Raw genomic sequence first — 16790 nt, 5'->3', positions numbered from 1 at the left:
TCAACAAAATAGCAGCCATGCCTCCACCAATGAACAAAATGAAAACACGAGCTTTCTTAGACATTGTGGGGTTTTGGAGAATGCATATTCCAAATTACAGTCTGATCGTAAGCCCTCTTTATCAAGTGACACAGGGAAGAATGATTTCAAATGGGGCCCTGAGCAATGATAAGCCTTTGAACAGATTAAGCAAGCAACAGTTCATGCAGTAGGCCTTGGGCCAGTCTGGGCAGGACAAGGTGTAAAAAGATGTGCTCTACACCGCAGCTGGGGAGAATGGCCCTACCTGGAGCCTCCGGCAGAAAGCGCCAGGGGAGACAGGTTTGACCCCTAGGGTTTTGGAGTCGGGGACAGAGAGGATACGAGGCCTACTATACTCCAACTGAAAAAGAGATACTGGCAGCATATGAAGGGGTTCGAGCTGCTTCGTAAGTGGTTGGTACTGAAGCACAGCTCCTCCTGGCACACCGACTGCCGGTGCTGGGCTGGATGTTCAAAGGGAGGGTCCCCTCTACACACCATGCAACTGTTGCTATGTGGAGGAAGTGGGTCACACTGATCACCCAAAAAAGAAGCAGCGGTGATTAACTGAAACCTATTAGAAAGTATGGGAACTGGGCATGCAATAGATAGCATTGAATAAGGGGTGGATAATGTGCTGGTTTTGCGTGGGATAGAGGTAATTTTCTTCATAGCAGCTAATATGGGGCTATCTTTTGGATTTGTACTGGAAACAGTGTTGATAATGCAGGGACGTTTTCGTCACTGCTGAGCGGTGCTTACACAGAGTCAAGGCCTTTTCTGCTTCTCACCCCACCAGCGAGTGGCTGGGGTGGGGGCACAAGAAGCTGGGAAGGGACACAGCGAGGACAGCTGACCCCAATGGGCCAAAGAGATATCCCACACCATATGACGTCATGCTCAGCATATAAAATGGGGATGGGGAGGAAGGAAAATGAAGTGGGGGACGTTCAGAGTGACGGCATTTGTCTTCCCATGTAACAGTTTTGCGTGATGGAGCCCTGCTTTCCTGGAGATGGCTGAACGCCTGCCTGCCCATGGGAAGGAGTGAATGAACCCCTTGTTTTGCTTTGCTTCCACGCACAGCTTTGGCTTCACCTGTTAAACTGTCTTTATCTCAACCCTCGAGTTTTCTCACTTTTACTCTTCCGATTCTCTCCCCCATCCCACTGCGGGGGAGTGAGCGAGCAGCTGGGTGGTGCTTGGTTGCTGGCTGGAGTTAAACCATGACAACTTGTAAAATAATGGTTAGATAAACGGAATAAGTTTGCATCAGCCATTCTCAAACAACACAGCTGACTACCAAAATCTCCTGGGTAATGTAGAAAATCCCATCAAAAGGAAAAAGGTAAACATAGTTGCTAACTATGAAAAAAAGAAAGGAAAGGACAGAGATTATGGACAAATCAGCCTAACCTGAAAGCATTCTAGGATAAATTATTCTGTAAGTGCAGAGGCATACAAAACAGTCAGGGCAAGTTTGTCACAAACAAACAGTATAAAACAAAAATATTTTTCTTTTTGACAAAATAAACAAGCCTGGAATATTAGAAGAATGCAACAAATGGGATATAGCTTGACCTTAATGTGGCCTTTGACTTTGTCCTACCTGATGTTCCTCTAAATGTAACCATGGAAATATTGTTTAGCTTAAATCACCTGTAGATGGTTGCAGAACCAGGATCATGTGAACCTGAGCATTGTTACAGGTGTTCCACAAAGTTTTGTGCTGGGTCCATTATCTTCCAGTAATTTCATCAATGAAGTCAATTATTTTAAAAGCCCACAAAATACTTTTAAAATAAAATTGTAATCTGGAAGGGGATGCAAGCATTTACAAACCTAAATGGCCTCAGTAAAACTGAGAAATGGTCTGAAATCAATGAAACGTGTGTAAAGTACTCTACCAAGGAAGAAAAAAAGAAATGTACAGTTACAAAACAAGTCCATCTGATTCAGCAGCAGCACAGCAGAAAAAAGATCTACTGGAACCACAGACTGAACAACAGTTGGCAGGCTAGACAAAAACATACAAATATCTGTCTGGAGCATGGAAGCCCATTCTGCCCAGTCCTTAGAACCTCAGTTAGAGTGGCATAACCAGTATGGGGCATCACACTTCAAAAATTATGCATCAAGTCAGAAAGACTTCAGAAAAGAAAGAGAAGCAGACCAAATATTCAGGAAAAAAAAATATTATACCAAACTATTCAAATCTGTGGTGTCCATCCACATCACTAGAAAGCCACTGTTCAACAGTAACTGATAAAACCGTCACATTCACTTGCAACCCAGATACAAAAAGGACAAAAACTGTAAACCATACAGAAATCCACTACAAGAACCAGTAGCTTACAAAACATAAGATTTTCCTCTTAAACGTCTCAGATAGGCTTTCTGAGCTATCCTCTGGAGTGTATCTCCTTGCACTAGTAATTCTTCCCTTGCCAGATGTGCCTCCCAGTACAGGATCTCACATCTGAAGTCCAGCAGACCACCTATATCTCCCTGAACAACATGTGAGCTTTTATCAGCGTAATTTCTGCCAGTGAAGTTGTATTTATACAGGAGATTTTGTCAAGAGATGTTGTCAACTGAACCTCAGAAGAAATTAATCTCACCTCAATGCAGATGGGCAAAATGGATTCAGATGAAGTACACTCCATAAATGGCTACTTCTTTTTAGATTGTGAAGGGATAAAAGGATTTGGTTTAGATATGTAAAAGTTAAGTGAAATCCCACCCTACATGTGTAATAACAATATTAATGAAGAACACAGAAACCAAAATGGAAAGGAAAAGCTAACAATATTAGAAAAGAAATCAGGAGCTCAGTAAAATTGATTAATAAAATAGTAAGGTGAGAAACAATCAGCTAGAACTCAGCAGAATTACCTTTTACCTGACAATGTTGATATGATAAAAAATATTTACATTTGCAAAGGGTTGGTTAGACCTGGCAAGGTCTACAAAATTAACCCAAGTGCCAAGCTTGGAGGAAAACGACATGATAAAACAGAAATTGAGAAATTAACTGAAACTTCCATAGTGCTTTCATTGTCTATTTTTTATTATTAGAATTTAGATTATTACAAGTAAAAGAAAGGACAAAATATGAGGTCAAATGACATTATTTTGTGAAGTGCTGAAAGAGAAGGTAAATGTAAAACTATGGCTTCTCTGAGCAATAATATACTGGCTTAAGCAAATACTCCTTTCTACATTTCATGGTACATACTGAAGTATGGTTATGGAGTTGTTTCACATGCTATAGTAAATGCTTCACAGAATACTTCAATGTAATTTTTAGCTGCAACTGATGATAATTGAGTTCCATGAAACTCTGAAAATATATTAATGCATAGTTTATGAAATCGATGTCAAACTGCAGCATGATAAATGTAACTTGCTGTGGGCACTATTTAGAGCCAAAGACAGCCCGCTTTTTTTTTCTTTTTGTTTGTTTGGTGTTTTGGTTTTGGTTTTTTTGTGGGATTAGATAAATACATCTAACTTTGCAAAAAAGCACACTTTCTCGAACTTACCACTGGTGACTCTCAGCACTCCTGGCATCCAGCTGAACAGCCTTTTCAGCTTTAATCCTTCCTATAAATGGAATAATACATTAAAGGATTTATTGTACTCTTCCACATTTTAGGCAACTCCCAAGAACAAAGCAACTTGATATACTCTAGCTGCAAAGAAAAAATTGCTTCCGGCTCTTGTAAATGTTTTTTAGATGGACAATGTAACATCCTGGCCTTACACCATTTACAACCCATACATACACATATAAATATATATGGGTACAATTTTAGTATTTTCTCTTAAAATCCAATTCAGAATCAGCTAAATCAGGGAAGGATTGGACTGGCCTGTCAAAGCAGGCTGTGCTGTCTGCAAGACTGAAGACCCTTAAAAGCAGGTTAAAGAAGCACCTGTCAAAAGAACCAGCAAAGCTGTTTCCTGCCTTGGGTACAGGAATGAACTAGTTGAAGTTCCTTTCCAGCACACAGACTTCCATTAAGTTCCACTTTTAACTGAATAAAGATGACAGTAGGTGATTTGATCAAACCCATGCTCCCAGTAAGAAGTTCAGATGAGATGCTTGCTGTTTGCAAAGTCTCAGCTGCAACCAATTAAACCACACTGACATTTCTGTATTGCAAGTTAACTTCATAAAAGCAAAGAACAGCATACACAGTCCTCCAACACAGTGGAATGAAAAAACCCACAGAACTACTGCCAGCTCCCCCGCTGCCTCAATCCCACTGCACCACTTCCAAAAACTGAGATGAAAAAGGCTGCCGCCACCCACCACTTCATGAGAATGAGCCAAACTAGGCTGGTTACTCAACACCTAAGACCCAATGTCATTCCATCATTATCTCTCCCTGTCTTTTTGCTCTGCCATTATCTTTCATCAACTGAGGCTACATGGAGTCACTGGTAAAAGCAAAGGATCCAACAACAGAGTTTACTGCTGTAATCTGGTTTGTGTCATAATCCTCACTGCACTGGATGATTTCTATACAAAGAAGCCAACCTACTACTAAAGCAAAGACCATATCAATTAAGTAGCTAAGACAGTGCAAGTCTTTATGAGTATTTACATGACAAAAGGAAAGGGACAAGGACCTTGTGCAAGCTGAGGTTGGCTATGGGATATGTCATTACATCACAAAGGCATGACACTGCCTTGAAGGATGACAAAGGGCAGCCAAAACTGCTTTGTCACTGCTGACAGAACAAAAAATAAAAAATGGAAGAAGAGTCACAGCAGACAGAATAGCCTAAACTAGGAATACACTAATAAAACCTGAATTTGTCCAGCAAAAAATGGAGAGGCAATGGAGAAACAAGGAATAGAGAGAAATATTCCCAAATAAAGGCAAAAAGGATTATTGTAAGAACAGTGGGTGGACCGAAGGGGAGTGACACAGGGAGAAAAGATGTAGGTTTTATTGTAATAAAGAGAAGAAAGCCCAAAACAAAGAAAGAAATGTAAACTGCACCTCTAGCCAATATGCATCCAGACAGTGAAAGAAAGGTCTGCTGGTTTTGGCTGGGATAGAGGTAATTTTCTTCATAGCAGCTAATATGGGGCTATCTTTTGGATTTGTACTGGAAACAGTGTTGATAATGCAGGGACGTTTTCGTCACTGCTGAGCGGTGCTTACACAGAGTCAAGGCCTTTTCTGCTTCTCACCCCACCAGCGAGTGGCTGGGGTGGGGGCACAAGAAGCTGGGAAGGGACACAGCGAGGACAGCTGACCCCAATGGGCCAAAGAGATATCCCACACCATATGACGTCATGCTCAGCATATAAAATGGGGATGGGGAGGAAGAAAAATGAAGTGGGGGACGTTCAGAGTGATGGCATTTGTCTTCCCATGTAACAGTTATGCGTGATGGAGCCCTGCTTTCCTGGAGATGGCTGAACGCCTGCCTGCCCATGGGAAGGAGTGAATGAACCCCTTGTTTTGCTTTGCTTCCACGCACAGCTTTGGCTTCACCTGTTAAACTGTCTTTATCTCAACCCTCGAGTTTTCTCACTTTTACTCTTCCGATTCTCTCCCCCATCCCACTGCGGGGGAGTGAGCGAGCAGCTGGGTGGTGCTTGGTTGCTGGCTGGAGTTAAACCACAACAAAAGGGCAATGCTTTTAAAAGCAAGAAAGAAAAGTGCTGTGAAAAAGACAATCAGAACCTTGTTGAGGTTAAGCTGTCAAACAGGACACTGGGGAGAGACGCCAAGAAGCAACATCAATTGTCACACGTGACTTCTATTTCTGGTCAACAGTTTTTCCAGACTCAAAGTTTCATCCCCACTATCAGCACAGAAGAGGCTGCTGATATGCAGGAGCACTCCTTTGCCACAGGGAAGCAGAAAAACAAACCCTGGCTTTGCCTTAGCACTTATTTATTTCTCTCGCTCTCCCAAAGATGTAATCAAGAAATTGTGCTGACAGCATCTTTTTTCACATTCTGTATCCATCTGATTCCCAAAAAAATACAGGATTTTAAGGCACCATCCAGAGTCAATGGCCTTCAACTGTGACCCAGAATACTACTACTTCACCAATTTTGGACCTCTCCAGTGAGGAAAGAATGGACTGAAGTTGTATACTGTGGCAGTTTATTGCACAAAGCATTATTATTACAGTACGAATGCTCCCATTTATTGGATTGGAAATTCCTTGGATTGAAAAACTTAACCAAAGTTCAAAGCATGTTTCACTACATTCAGATGGCGTTCTACATGAACGTTTTTCCTCTGCTTACCATCAGTAACGTATTTCCTCTTCTCCTCAGCATCAGTAGTCATCTCAAACAGATCTCCGTAAGCGCGTGCAAGTCTCCAAAGAAAGTCCACGTAGTTTTCATACTGAAAGCAGAGGACAGCTGAGTAATTAAACTGATCAGAATGTGACTTAAACAGCTTCCTTTCATAATGCTTAAAGCAGGTTCTCGGAACATGGCATATTTTGGCTATTTTGCATCCTTCTGTACTACTTTTAGTTTATGGGAGAACCAGATAACCAATGTTTCATGACCAAAGGGGAAGACAGCTTTTGGATATAGCCTGGGCTGACTAAAGAGGTTTTATTTAATAAATCAGTTTCAAAGTTCTTTTATTATAAAAAATGAAAAGGTAAACTAGAAAAGCAAAACAGATCCCCGAATGATGTGATATATACTTTCTTTAGGTATGCCATAAGCAACACACACTCACAATTAGCATCTCATCTACCTTCCTCGGTATTTCAATGTGTAAATTAAAATATAATCAGAACTATTGTTTGCCAAATCAGAAGAAGTTGATACACTGAATTAAGCACTGCACATCAAACCACTTGGAAATTTTATCAGGAGTTCCGTATGTGCACAGCAAAGTCCAGAGAAAAATCCACATGAAGTATACCAGAAAGGTAAAAGCAGGCTACAGGGTCATAGTTCCTCTTCTTGAGCGCGCTTGGTCTGGTTACTACTTAATTCCACAGGACTTTCTCACATAGACCATTCTAAAACCAGCAAACTAAGTATCATTTACGCAGAAAAAAGCCCAAGATATTTCTTTGTCACATGCAAGAACACACACATCAAACAAAGCCTCAGAGTTATTGCGCCTGGATGGAATGTAAAATAATAAAACTTCTATGCTCACCCAACATGAATATTGACACCACCTTGAAATATTTCTTTGTTACTGCATTTTAAAAATATGCATGAAATGTCATCTTCCATTCCTGTGTGCATTTTAATGCTTGTATTAAGGAAGTTCTCAAAAACAGTGCAAAGCACAAGCTAATAGCAACGTAATATTAAGTTTACCCATTAATACCTTGTCACCTTTCTCCATCAGCAGTCTGAAGCCCTCCTTTTTATCATCTTCTGAACCCTTGTGCAAATTGTCCACCTGCTGTAAAAGATTAAATAACTCTTCCTCTTCTGATTTCACAATGGTATCAGGTGATTTCATCCATCCCTTTTCTTCCTCAAACTCTCCTTCAGAATCAGTATGAGCTGTAAGATAACTAAAGAATTACAGAAATTAATAACCATCTTTTCTAAAAATATTGCTAAAGCATTGTTAAATTCAAATGCTAAAATTTTAGAGCACAATTTATTCCAATTGTCCAACCTTAAAGGAATTTGTATTTGTGGTATCAAGTTTATTATTATTATTATTATATCTTTGTCTTCAAAAGGACAGCACAATCATATTCCAAACATAACAGGCAAATAATTATGCTGTCCTGCTGCCTAACACCACATTAAAAAAATGCAGATACATGTGTTTCTAATATGTGTCTTTGTGTTTCAAATACAGAACACTTTAAATCATTAATGTGTATTAAGACACGTTCTGTAACCTTGAATAGGCCTCTTCAACTATTTACCCCAATTTCCTTGTTTTCTGAAATAGGAATGAGCTTGCTAACCAAAATGTAACTGCCATAAGAATCACTTATACGATGTTTTGTTAAACACTTGTAAGATCTAAATATAAGCAATATCATCACTGTTATGAATTCCTTTAATTATTTCTTTTGAACATTCTGAAGGTCAGAATATCTGAAACTGGGAGAGGGCTTATATTAATTTATTATACTTAGTGCACAAGTACTCAGCACAAGGCAATCAAGGACAAAGAAATAATTAGGAAAGCCAAAAATGCCATGCAGAGATAAGCAGGTGGCCTTACTGTCCCAGGTGCTGAGCATACGTTAGTGTCCTCCAATTTCATATAGAAGCAGCTGAATGGCATTATTTTTAAAAAGTGCCTTTTGCTTCTGTACTAAGAATGGACAGAAAAGCACAATCTTCTGCATTTCCACCTTTGAAAATATTGTTCTGATGAGAAATAATAATGTAAATTATTAGCTGCCAGGTTCAGAGATTTTTTAAATGGTGACTATGAGCAGGAAAAGCATGAGATGTACTATGCACATTAAGCAACTGAATAATTGAAGTACACCGTGACAGTCAAAATATACAAAATTTGTTTTTTTCCAGAAATATAACCAGTACAGAATGTTAGCAATATAAATGGAGGTTAATAATCATGGCTTTTAAATATTCTGTTTTCAATAAGGTGCTTTCAGAAGTGACCAGAACTAACACATGAGCAGATACAGCCTGTAAATGAACAACTGCTTATCAAGCTACAGACATGCTAGATGTGGCATGACAGTTTCACTGCAAAATTAACCCCGTAATATGGGGAAAAGGAGTCAAAAATACATTTGGATAAAACAATACATACATAAACCACATGTACATGTTCGAACTGGAAAACAAAATAGAGCAGAGCAGAGATGGGAAACTTCATAGATTCCTAGAGATTTGTTTTACATAACCTTGATGATGCTGAAGTTGATGACACATCTTATGTTGTATCCTGCAGTCTCTATTTATAAGTCACCAAACATTTATTTTGGTTTTCTGAAGCATCTCTAAAACCACAACATCTTGTTCTTCCATAGTTATCTTGAAGTGGGTGCAGAGCTACATCATATATGGGCTGCATTTGTAAGAGCACTAATTTGACCAAAAATGCAAAGGATTCTGGGGGGCGGGTGGGGGTGGGCGTGGGCCAGGGGGCAGTCTTTTATCTCCAATACATAACCCTATGGTTTGAAATACATTTGGAAAGTACCTTTCCTCACATAGTTTGGGTACCACCCCCACCCCCCACCCCCAGTTAAAAAGATAAATACACTGAGGGTTTGTGCAATTACCGACCTAAAATATAATATAATATATAATATAATATAATAACGTAGATAATATATATAACCTAGATAATATAAAGTAGGAACAACTAAGCAGTAAAGGCAATTTCAAATTCCCATACAACCATAACACTCCTTAGTCACAGGAATTTGGACACTGCATCAAATGCTACCTAAGCAGGTAGATGTGAAAGTAGGGAATCAGTGTTTGGAAGTTGATGTTGATGTTGTAATTTTTCTCTTAGCTGCATAAACATCTGCTAAAATTTCTATAATCACTACTGTTCCAATGTTTGATAACAGACAAAAGTGATTATTGGAAAATGTGACTATGCTAGCAAAAATACAAAGGCCAAGCTTGGGCTGACAGCCAAGCCCTGTCACTCTAAACAAGCCTAGCAGAGATTTCCACCAGCACTGTATCAAAGCATCATGGCCAAACATCAAATTCATATGACATCAGATTAAGTCATATGAGAATATTTGCTGAGAGACTCAAATGGAGAAAGTGTGAAGTAGGTCACTATCTAACAGATTATATCAAGCCATAAGGAGCTAATTATAAAATATCATGGAAGAATAACCTTTTAAGGTCAGACCATACTGCATCAAGCCCTTCTTCATCCCACCTCTCCTACAGAAACATGATCTCCAGGCCACATCTGAGCTGAGAAACAGCAGAGGGGACAGGTCATTTCTTCCCCTCTCACCTCCACTGTCCTGGGAAATTCTCTCCTACCTCCTCTACTTATCTGCTTTATGAATCCTCAAAGAATCTAAATGTGAAGCAGACCATCTTAAAACTTGATAAGAATACCATAAATTTCAATACACTTGTTGATTGCATGCTTAAAAGAAGGCAAAACAATACCTATAAAACAACCTGTGGGAAGGGGAAAACACAACAGTAAACATCTTTTCTCAGTGTAAGGCAACGCCTGTTATTACTCGGGGCTGCAACAAACCATACAACCCCGTGCCTCCTGATGCAGATGAGAAGATGCTGAGCTACATTAAGGGCCAGCAGTTTCTACACAACCAACAGAGGAGAATGCCATTCTCAGATGAAAGAAACAAAATCTCTAAGATCTTCTCCTAGTTTGGTTTGAAGTGAATATTGTTTTCATGGGAAGACCAGAAATTAAGTGTCCTGATACCAAAACGTCCAAGAGAGTGCAAACAATTGCTAGTGCTTAAGATTGGGCATGCTAGTTACCCCCGAGATGCATCAGCATCCCTCTAATTTTTTCCTTCCTTTCCTCAGAAAAGTAACTTCACAGTGCCTTCAGAGGGTCCTCTCTTCCTTGTCTCTTCTCCTTTGGCTCCAGAGCTGACATTGCTGCCTCCCAGCATTTTCCACAGGAAAAGCACCAAGGTGACAGCCAAGGTCTTCACGGCTTGTGATGAGTTCCCACCTCACTAGTCACGCACCTCAGGCAAACTGCTGCCCTGCTCAGGAGTCATGGGGGTAAAATGACAGCAAGGTAATATAATCAAGTATAACACACTAAATCTCACTTCAAACACTGTGACAAACTAGGCACAAAGAATGTTTTTCTGTTTTGTTTCTGGTGACATTCACTTTCTTACTAGCTCTCTCTCTGATCCTCATCATAGCTGAAATGTTTTAAGCATGAAAACAACATGCTAAGGAGGCAATACAGACTTCTAGAAAATAAACAGCTAGGATTTTTCCTAACAACTTGGGTAAGCTCTATTTTACTAATTTGAACTGAAGCCAGTTTTACTACAAGATAGGAAGTCCTTCCAGCTACTTAAGGACAAAATAATAGTGTAACAGATATTACTGATACAGAACTATGATAAGAGCCTGATAACTGACTTCAACAAAGCAGTTAGAAGGCTTATACATCTACTTATTCTAGAAAAGCATATTATGAAGAGCAATGCTATAAAAAACAATCAGTACTAACACAAACAGAAGTGGAGGTTCTTTTTAACAGAGTTTAAAAACTCCAAGGGTCTAAAGGGTTGGTGACACTAATCCAAAAGGGAAATTAACAAAAAATGAGGAAGTCATTATGGTTTGTTTTACAAATATTTCATATAACAGCACTGACAACTGCAATTTTACCTGTTGTTTTCCTGCAAGAGGTTTTATCAGATGATAAACAGAAAAGTGAGTATTTACATGTGATAAACACATTGACCAATATGTGAGAAAATGGAAGAACTTTAAATATGTCTACAGTCAGTGCCAATTTGTTTTCACCTTTATTACCAAGATATTTTATTCAAAAGAGAAAAACAGTGGTGAGAATGTGAGGAGCAATGATCAACCAACAGGATTCAGTTGGATCACAAAGGACTGCTCAAAGTTCAAAGAACAAATGGAAACTGTGCTGCAGACTCACCACAATGTGGTTAAACTGGTCAGTAAATCTAGACACCCAGTCCTACATTAAGAAAAAAATGAGCTATGTAGTATAAAACACCACTGTGGTACAAACTCAATTTGCTGGTTCAAAAACTGTGTTGGGTTGCCTGAAAATTGGCAGACACTGGGCCTAACCAGGTAGCATCTGTTCACAACACTTCAGCTTTCAGACAGATCAAATATTATCTGTTGTCTCCCTGCCAACTCAAAAAAAACACAAGCTGACACAAACACCGTCTCATTCACTAGAGCTAATTCGATAGAGAGGTGATTATATGTCACAGACTGATCTGGATCAAACTTGCTCTGAATGACCAGGCAGAGTGAATACCCATCAGTAACGACAAGCAGCCTTCAAGGAAAAGTTTGGCAAACCAGATTCTTAGCTCAACTGAGAGTTGCACTGAAAACAAATGGGCAGCAAAAATAAATGAAGAAATGCAGAAGTGATAAGTGAAGTGACACGCAGGCAGCAGGCAAGGGAAATTTTCCACCTGCTGAATATTTAAACTATTTCAAGGAAAAATTATAAAGAAAACATCTGTAGAAAAAGGATTTACTGTGATGAATCCTTCTGGTGACTGATGCCAAATGTCATTTGAAAAGCTTGGGTGCCAGGCCAGCTGAAGACCAGCGCCAGACATGACACTGATGTCAATGGTTCATCACTGCTGTATCAGGGAGGAAACAGCTTTAAAACCATAAAGAGGAGAATTAGGTGACACTCTCCATCCCAGGTGATCATCTAGACACAATTTGTACTTGTAAATGAATGAGTGCTTGTTACACATTCTTAAAGGTTAAAGATTCAGGTTTTCCACTAGGAAATGATGGAAACTGAAACAAACTATTAAGAATCGAATGCAGAAAAGCACAGACTAGAAACTGTAGGCGCTTCAGCACTCAGTCAACGTCCCATCCATTCAGTGTACCTTCCATTCAGGCTACATGTTATTATCTGAAAAAATATATCTTATTTATTTAAATGCCTGTGGTTAATTTTCCACTTACAGAAATATATAATTTTTGAAAGGCAAAATAGAAAGCTGCTCTTCCCAAGGTGTTGAATACCAACAGTGACATTGAGAATATGACCACAGCAGATCTAAGCAGTGAGGACCATATCAGGCACTGCCAGCTTCAAATGTTTTACGGAAAAAACAGGTAGTATTAAGAAATTTTCTGGAAGAAGTTTATGAATCTGAAACCAATGTAGTCACCCAGAACAAGTCCATAAAACTCTTAAGATTACTTCATCTGTCAATTCCCAGCATCTACCCATTTGTCAGTTAAAACCAGAAGTGCCTAACACAAGCAAAATCCTGTCTTCTAGATCATGAAAATATTGCTGAGACAGTGAAACATGTTACATATAGTTTAGACAGAATACAGAAAATAAAAAAAATGTTTAATACATAATGAACAGAAAAATAGCTCTCTCGTGCACAAAATAGCAACCAAACGCATTACTGTGTGCGGAATTTACCACAGAAGAGAACAAAACAATGCATGTGGTGTTATACCTACAGCACACGAAGTGGTGATGCACATTAACTGGAAAAAAATGTGTGTTGTTATTTCCTCTCGCAGCAAACTCTCATAGAACATGCACCACTGTCGTTAAAGTTACACAAGGCCTCAGAAAAAGCTATGCACATTGCAACTGTACAGACATTAGGATTAACCACCTGTTTCCATTTGTAATAGGAAGAAAAAAATGCAAAAATAAAATTACTTAAATGAAACAAAGTTAAATTTAAAGAAGATATGCAAAACAAGCACATCAAGTACAAGGTATTAGTAGGAAAAAAAATACCTCTCTTCAAAAGGGATTAAAAAATAGCATTGGAAAAGCACATACCCAAATGACTAACACTATCGATAACCTTGAATTATCTTCCTTTCTTCTGACTGTATAAAAATACTTGACAGAGAAGGCCTCTCTTAAGGACACATTCAAAGCTCTGGCACACTGTAATCACTCGTATTGGATCATCACATCAGCTTCTTCGTCACACAGAAGAACTTGAACAGACAAGTTTCCTTGGCTGGTTCCCAAACAGCAACGCGTCTCTCCTGACCAGAAAGTGGGATCTTCTCAAACACTAGGTGTGGAATAACCCCTGTATTGTGTCTGTAAACCTGATTATTCATAAAATGGTCCTTTAGCCTGATCTACGTCTCCAACTATTTTACATGTAACATAAAGGCCTCTGCAAACCAACTAACAGATAAAACAATCTGAGAAACTAATAGAACTTAAATGTTTCTATGAATTCTATGAATGAAGGGGGAATGTCTTCGAATACCCCTGCCAATACTGAATACTTAAAGAACTGGTTCATTATAGAACTGACAGGTCTTAAAATACAGTACCAAATCTAAGACTTGAGAAGCATGTGGGTTTGGATGTAACACAACAAGAAATTCTGCCCACGGAAACTGAAAATAAATTTGGAAGAACTCTTCAAAAATACAGTTCTATTAATTACCATATGCAGCATGTTCTGTCTTCAGAATATTATAGTTAATTAATACCTCTTTAAAGAAAAAAAGTGACTTAAGATAGGTAATTTACAGACATAACGCTGCCTACACAGGTATGTACAACACACTGGGGAGATGGTTTGAAAAACTCAGTTGCTATAAACATACCCTTATTAAATTGCATGTAAGTATCTAATCTGATTATATCAAAGCAAAGTTGCAATTACAGGATAGTAATGTCATCACCATTTTTACATTACTACTGGAGGATATATTAGGTAACATATGAAAAGACAAAAATACAGCCCTTCTCCTGGACTCCAGGTACATCTGATCCTTCAGCATGTTCCTCAACTCATGCATATAAAAGATCCCATTAACCACAATGGGACTACAAGATGTGATCAAAACTAGGAACTTTCTACGTTACTGAGTCAGTACCCTAAATCCCTTACGATTACTTTTTAAGCCACCAGAAAGTGTATGTAACACCAAATCCACGTAAACGTACTGCCATTGGTACAGGTGTTGCATTCAGACATAGCTTTCATAGCATGCAATGCCTTTAGGCAGAACACTGTAATAACTCATCTTTAAGGCCCACAGAAGACAATTATCATGAAAAATTTGCACAAACTCTGTCAGTGACACAAGACAACTACCTTCTTACTAGAAGCACTTTTAAAATCACACCATTATTCTGAACTTTGCCTCTCATTGCATAGCTATGTAGCAATACTGCATCAGATGGTTATCAAATGCACCCTTAAAAATCTCTGTTATGCTTGGTGTTCAGCCAACTTCGGCTATAGTGCAGACTGAGAGATGGTCACCCAGTGTTTTTTCTGATCTAAAAATTACTAATCTGAATTTGTGTTTTTTCTTCCCCTGAATGTAGAGAAGTATAAAATATACATAAAACTTTAAAAGGGCTCCCGTTTATAATACAAAGTTTCACACAGGTAATGAAGCAATTTGCACTGTATGTGTAGTGTAGAATATACAAAATATTATTGACTCACCCTCCTTCACTTTCGGCCTCCTCAGAGCTGGTAGTTTCTGCTGCACCAGAAGCTGCCTCAGCTTTTCTCCGCTTCGTTGCTCTGTGTGATGGGCTAACTCTCTGAACATCTCTCTTCCTTTGAAGCTCACTTCGAACAAGCTCCTCAAGCTTTGGAATAGCTTCTTTCAGAAATTTCACCTCTCTCTTCAGTTCATCCACACTTACTAGCAAGCCATTCAATTTTTCCAGCATCTGCAGTTGCCTTCCATGTAAAACCATTACTACTCCTTGCTCAGCAGGAGCTTCATTTTGGAGGCCCACAGAATTAAGCCTGTTACCTACATCTAGGAACGCAGGTACGTGCACAGCTGCACCAGGTTTTCGGATCTTACGGTACCAAATCAGCATCAGGCTTATTCCAGCAGTCCCTGCCATTATGCCCAGTATCAGTGCTTTATTTTCGAAGGGAGACATTTCTGCACTCTCCTAAAACTGTGAAACAACAATAACAGTCAGAGCAAAAGATGTTTTTTCTACTCTACCCAAACGACTCACTTTGCTTTTGAGTCACAAAAGTGCAAGGCTAGAATAGTGGCACATCCTGCGGACACAAAGTTAGCATACAACTCTAGCAGATTCTGCAACAACGGGCTATGTGCTATGACAGCAAAAACAAGTCGACTGTTGGTTTGGAGGGGGGGCGATGAGGGGCACCCACTTCTGCATCGGTACCCGCGCAGGACCGCAGCCTTCGCTTTTAACCTTCTTGCGACTTCAGATCCCTTTGTTTTGTTTTAATGCGATAAACTCATACAACCGGATTTTCGGCAGGCGCAGAGCGGCGGAAGCCCAGCTGTCAGGCGGTGGGGCTCCCGCGCCGCGCCGCGCCGCGCCGCCCGCAGGGAGGGGTGTCCCGCTCCCCCCGCCGCCGCCCCGGGCCCGCCGGCCCCTCACCCCCGCCCCGGCAGGGGGCCGCCAGCCCCAGGCCCGCCACCGTCCCCCCGTTACGTACCGGCGGGCTGGCCCGGCGGCGGCGGGAGCGGGTCCGGCCCAGGCGCGGCGCGGCGCGGCCCCGCGGCTCTCCCGCCGCGGCGCAGGGGGCGGCGATACCCGGATCGAGGGGGACGGGCCTCCGCCGCGGCCGCTGGCCGGGTGACGGCCCGCTGCCCCGGGGAGGAGGGCGCTGGGCCGGGCCAGGCCCGCCCCGTGGCCCCGGCGGCCCCGAGCGAGCGGGCGGAGCTCCGGCGTGGCCGGGGCCGGGACCTTCGGCCATGAGGTCCGCGGCTGCGGGCTTCTCGCCGGGCGGTGCTGCGGGGGCGGCTGCTGCACCTACTGTAGGCAGCACCCGAGCGTGCTGCTTAGCTGGGAATTTACCCGGTTGCGTGCCTCCCTTCCGTCTGTTGGCCACTCGTTTTCACTAACTTAACCTTAGCTACTTCTAGGCCCTAGAGATACTGTACTTCCACTGCGTTCGTGGAGACCTGAAGCTGCAAAATCACGGAGAACCCCCGCCCGGCTGCCAGGAAGAGGCACCATCCTGGCACAAAAGTGTCGTTGCAATTCTTCCCCACCTAAGGGCCCAAAGCTGATTTCACCCAAGTCCGTTGTAGATTGCCCAAAGCCATGGAGCAACTTGAGTTTAAC

At 40.9% G+C, this 16790-nt stretch overlaps 1 protein-coding gene across 2 annotated transcripts in view; it reads right to left on the bottom strand.

Annotated features, from left to right (window-relative positions):
• RMDN2 (regulator of microtubule dynamics 2) overlaps nt 1-16248 on the bottom strand; it is a 48474-nt gene extending 32226 nt beyond the window's left edge. The window contains exons 1-5 of one of the 2 annotated variants that reach the window (XM_075089276.1): nt 16159-16248; nt 15166-15638; nt 7365-7557; nt 6305-6407; nt 3567-3627 (exon numbers count right to left, since the gene is read on the bottom strand). In XM_075089276.1, the coding sequence (XP_074945377.1) occupies nt 3567-3627; nt 6305-6407; nt 7365-7557; nt 15166-15620 (812 nt within the window). In that variant the 5' untranslated portion in view covers nt 15621-15638; nt 16159-16248. Of the gene's footprint in view, nt 1-3566; nt 3628-6304; nt 6408-7364; nt 7558-15165; nt 15915-16158 lie in introns of those variants that run through there. The other variant, XM_075089277.1, reaches the window with a different exon arrangement.
• Nucleotides 16249-16790: the final 542 nt, after the last annotated feature.

The sequence above is a fragment of the Phalacrocorax aristotelis genome, chromosome 3, assembly GCF_949628215.1.
Source record: "Phalacrocorax aristotelis chromosome 3, bGulAri2.1, whole genome shotgun sequence".
Lineage (NCBI taxonomy): Eukaryota > Metazoa > Chordata > Aves > Suliformes > Phalacrocoracidae > Phalacrocorax > Phalacrocorax aristotelis.
The sequence above is the reverse complement of the archived record's forward strand: the minus strand, read 5'-3'. Positions and strand labels throughout refer to the sequence as shown.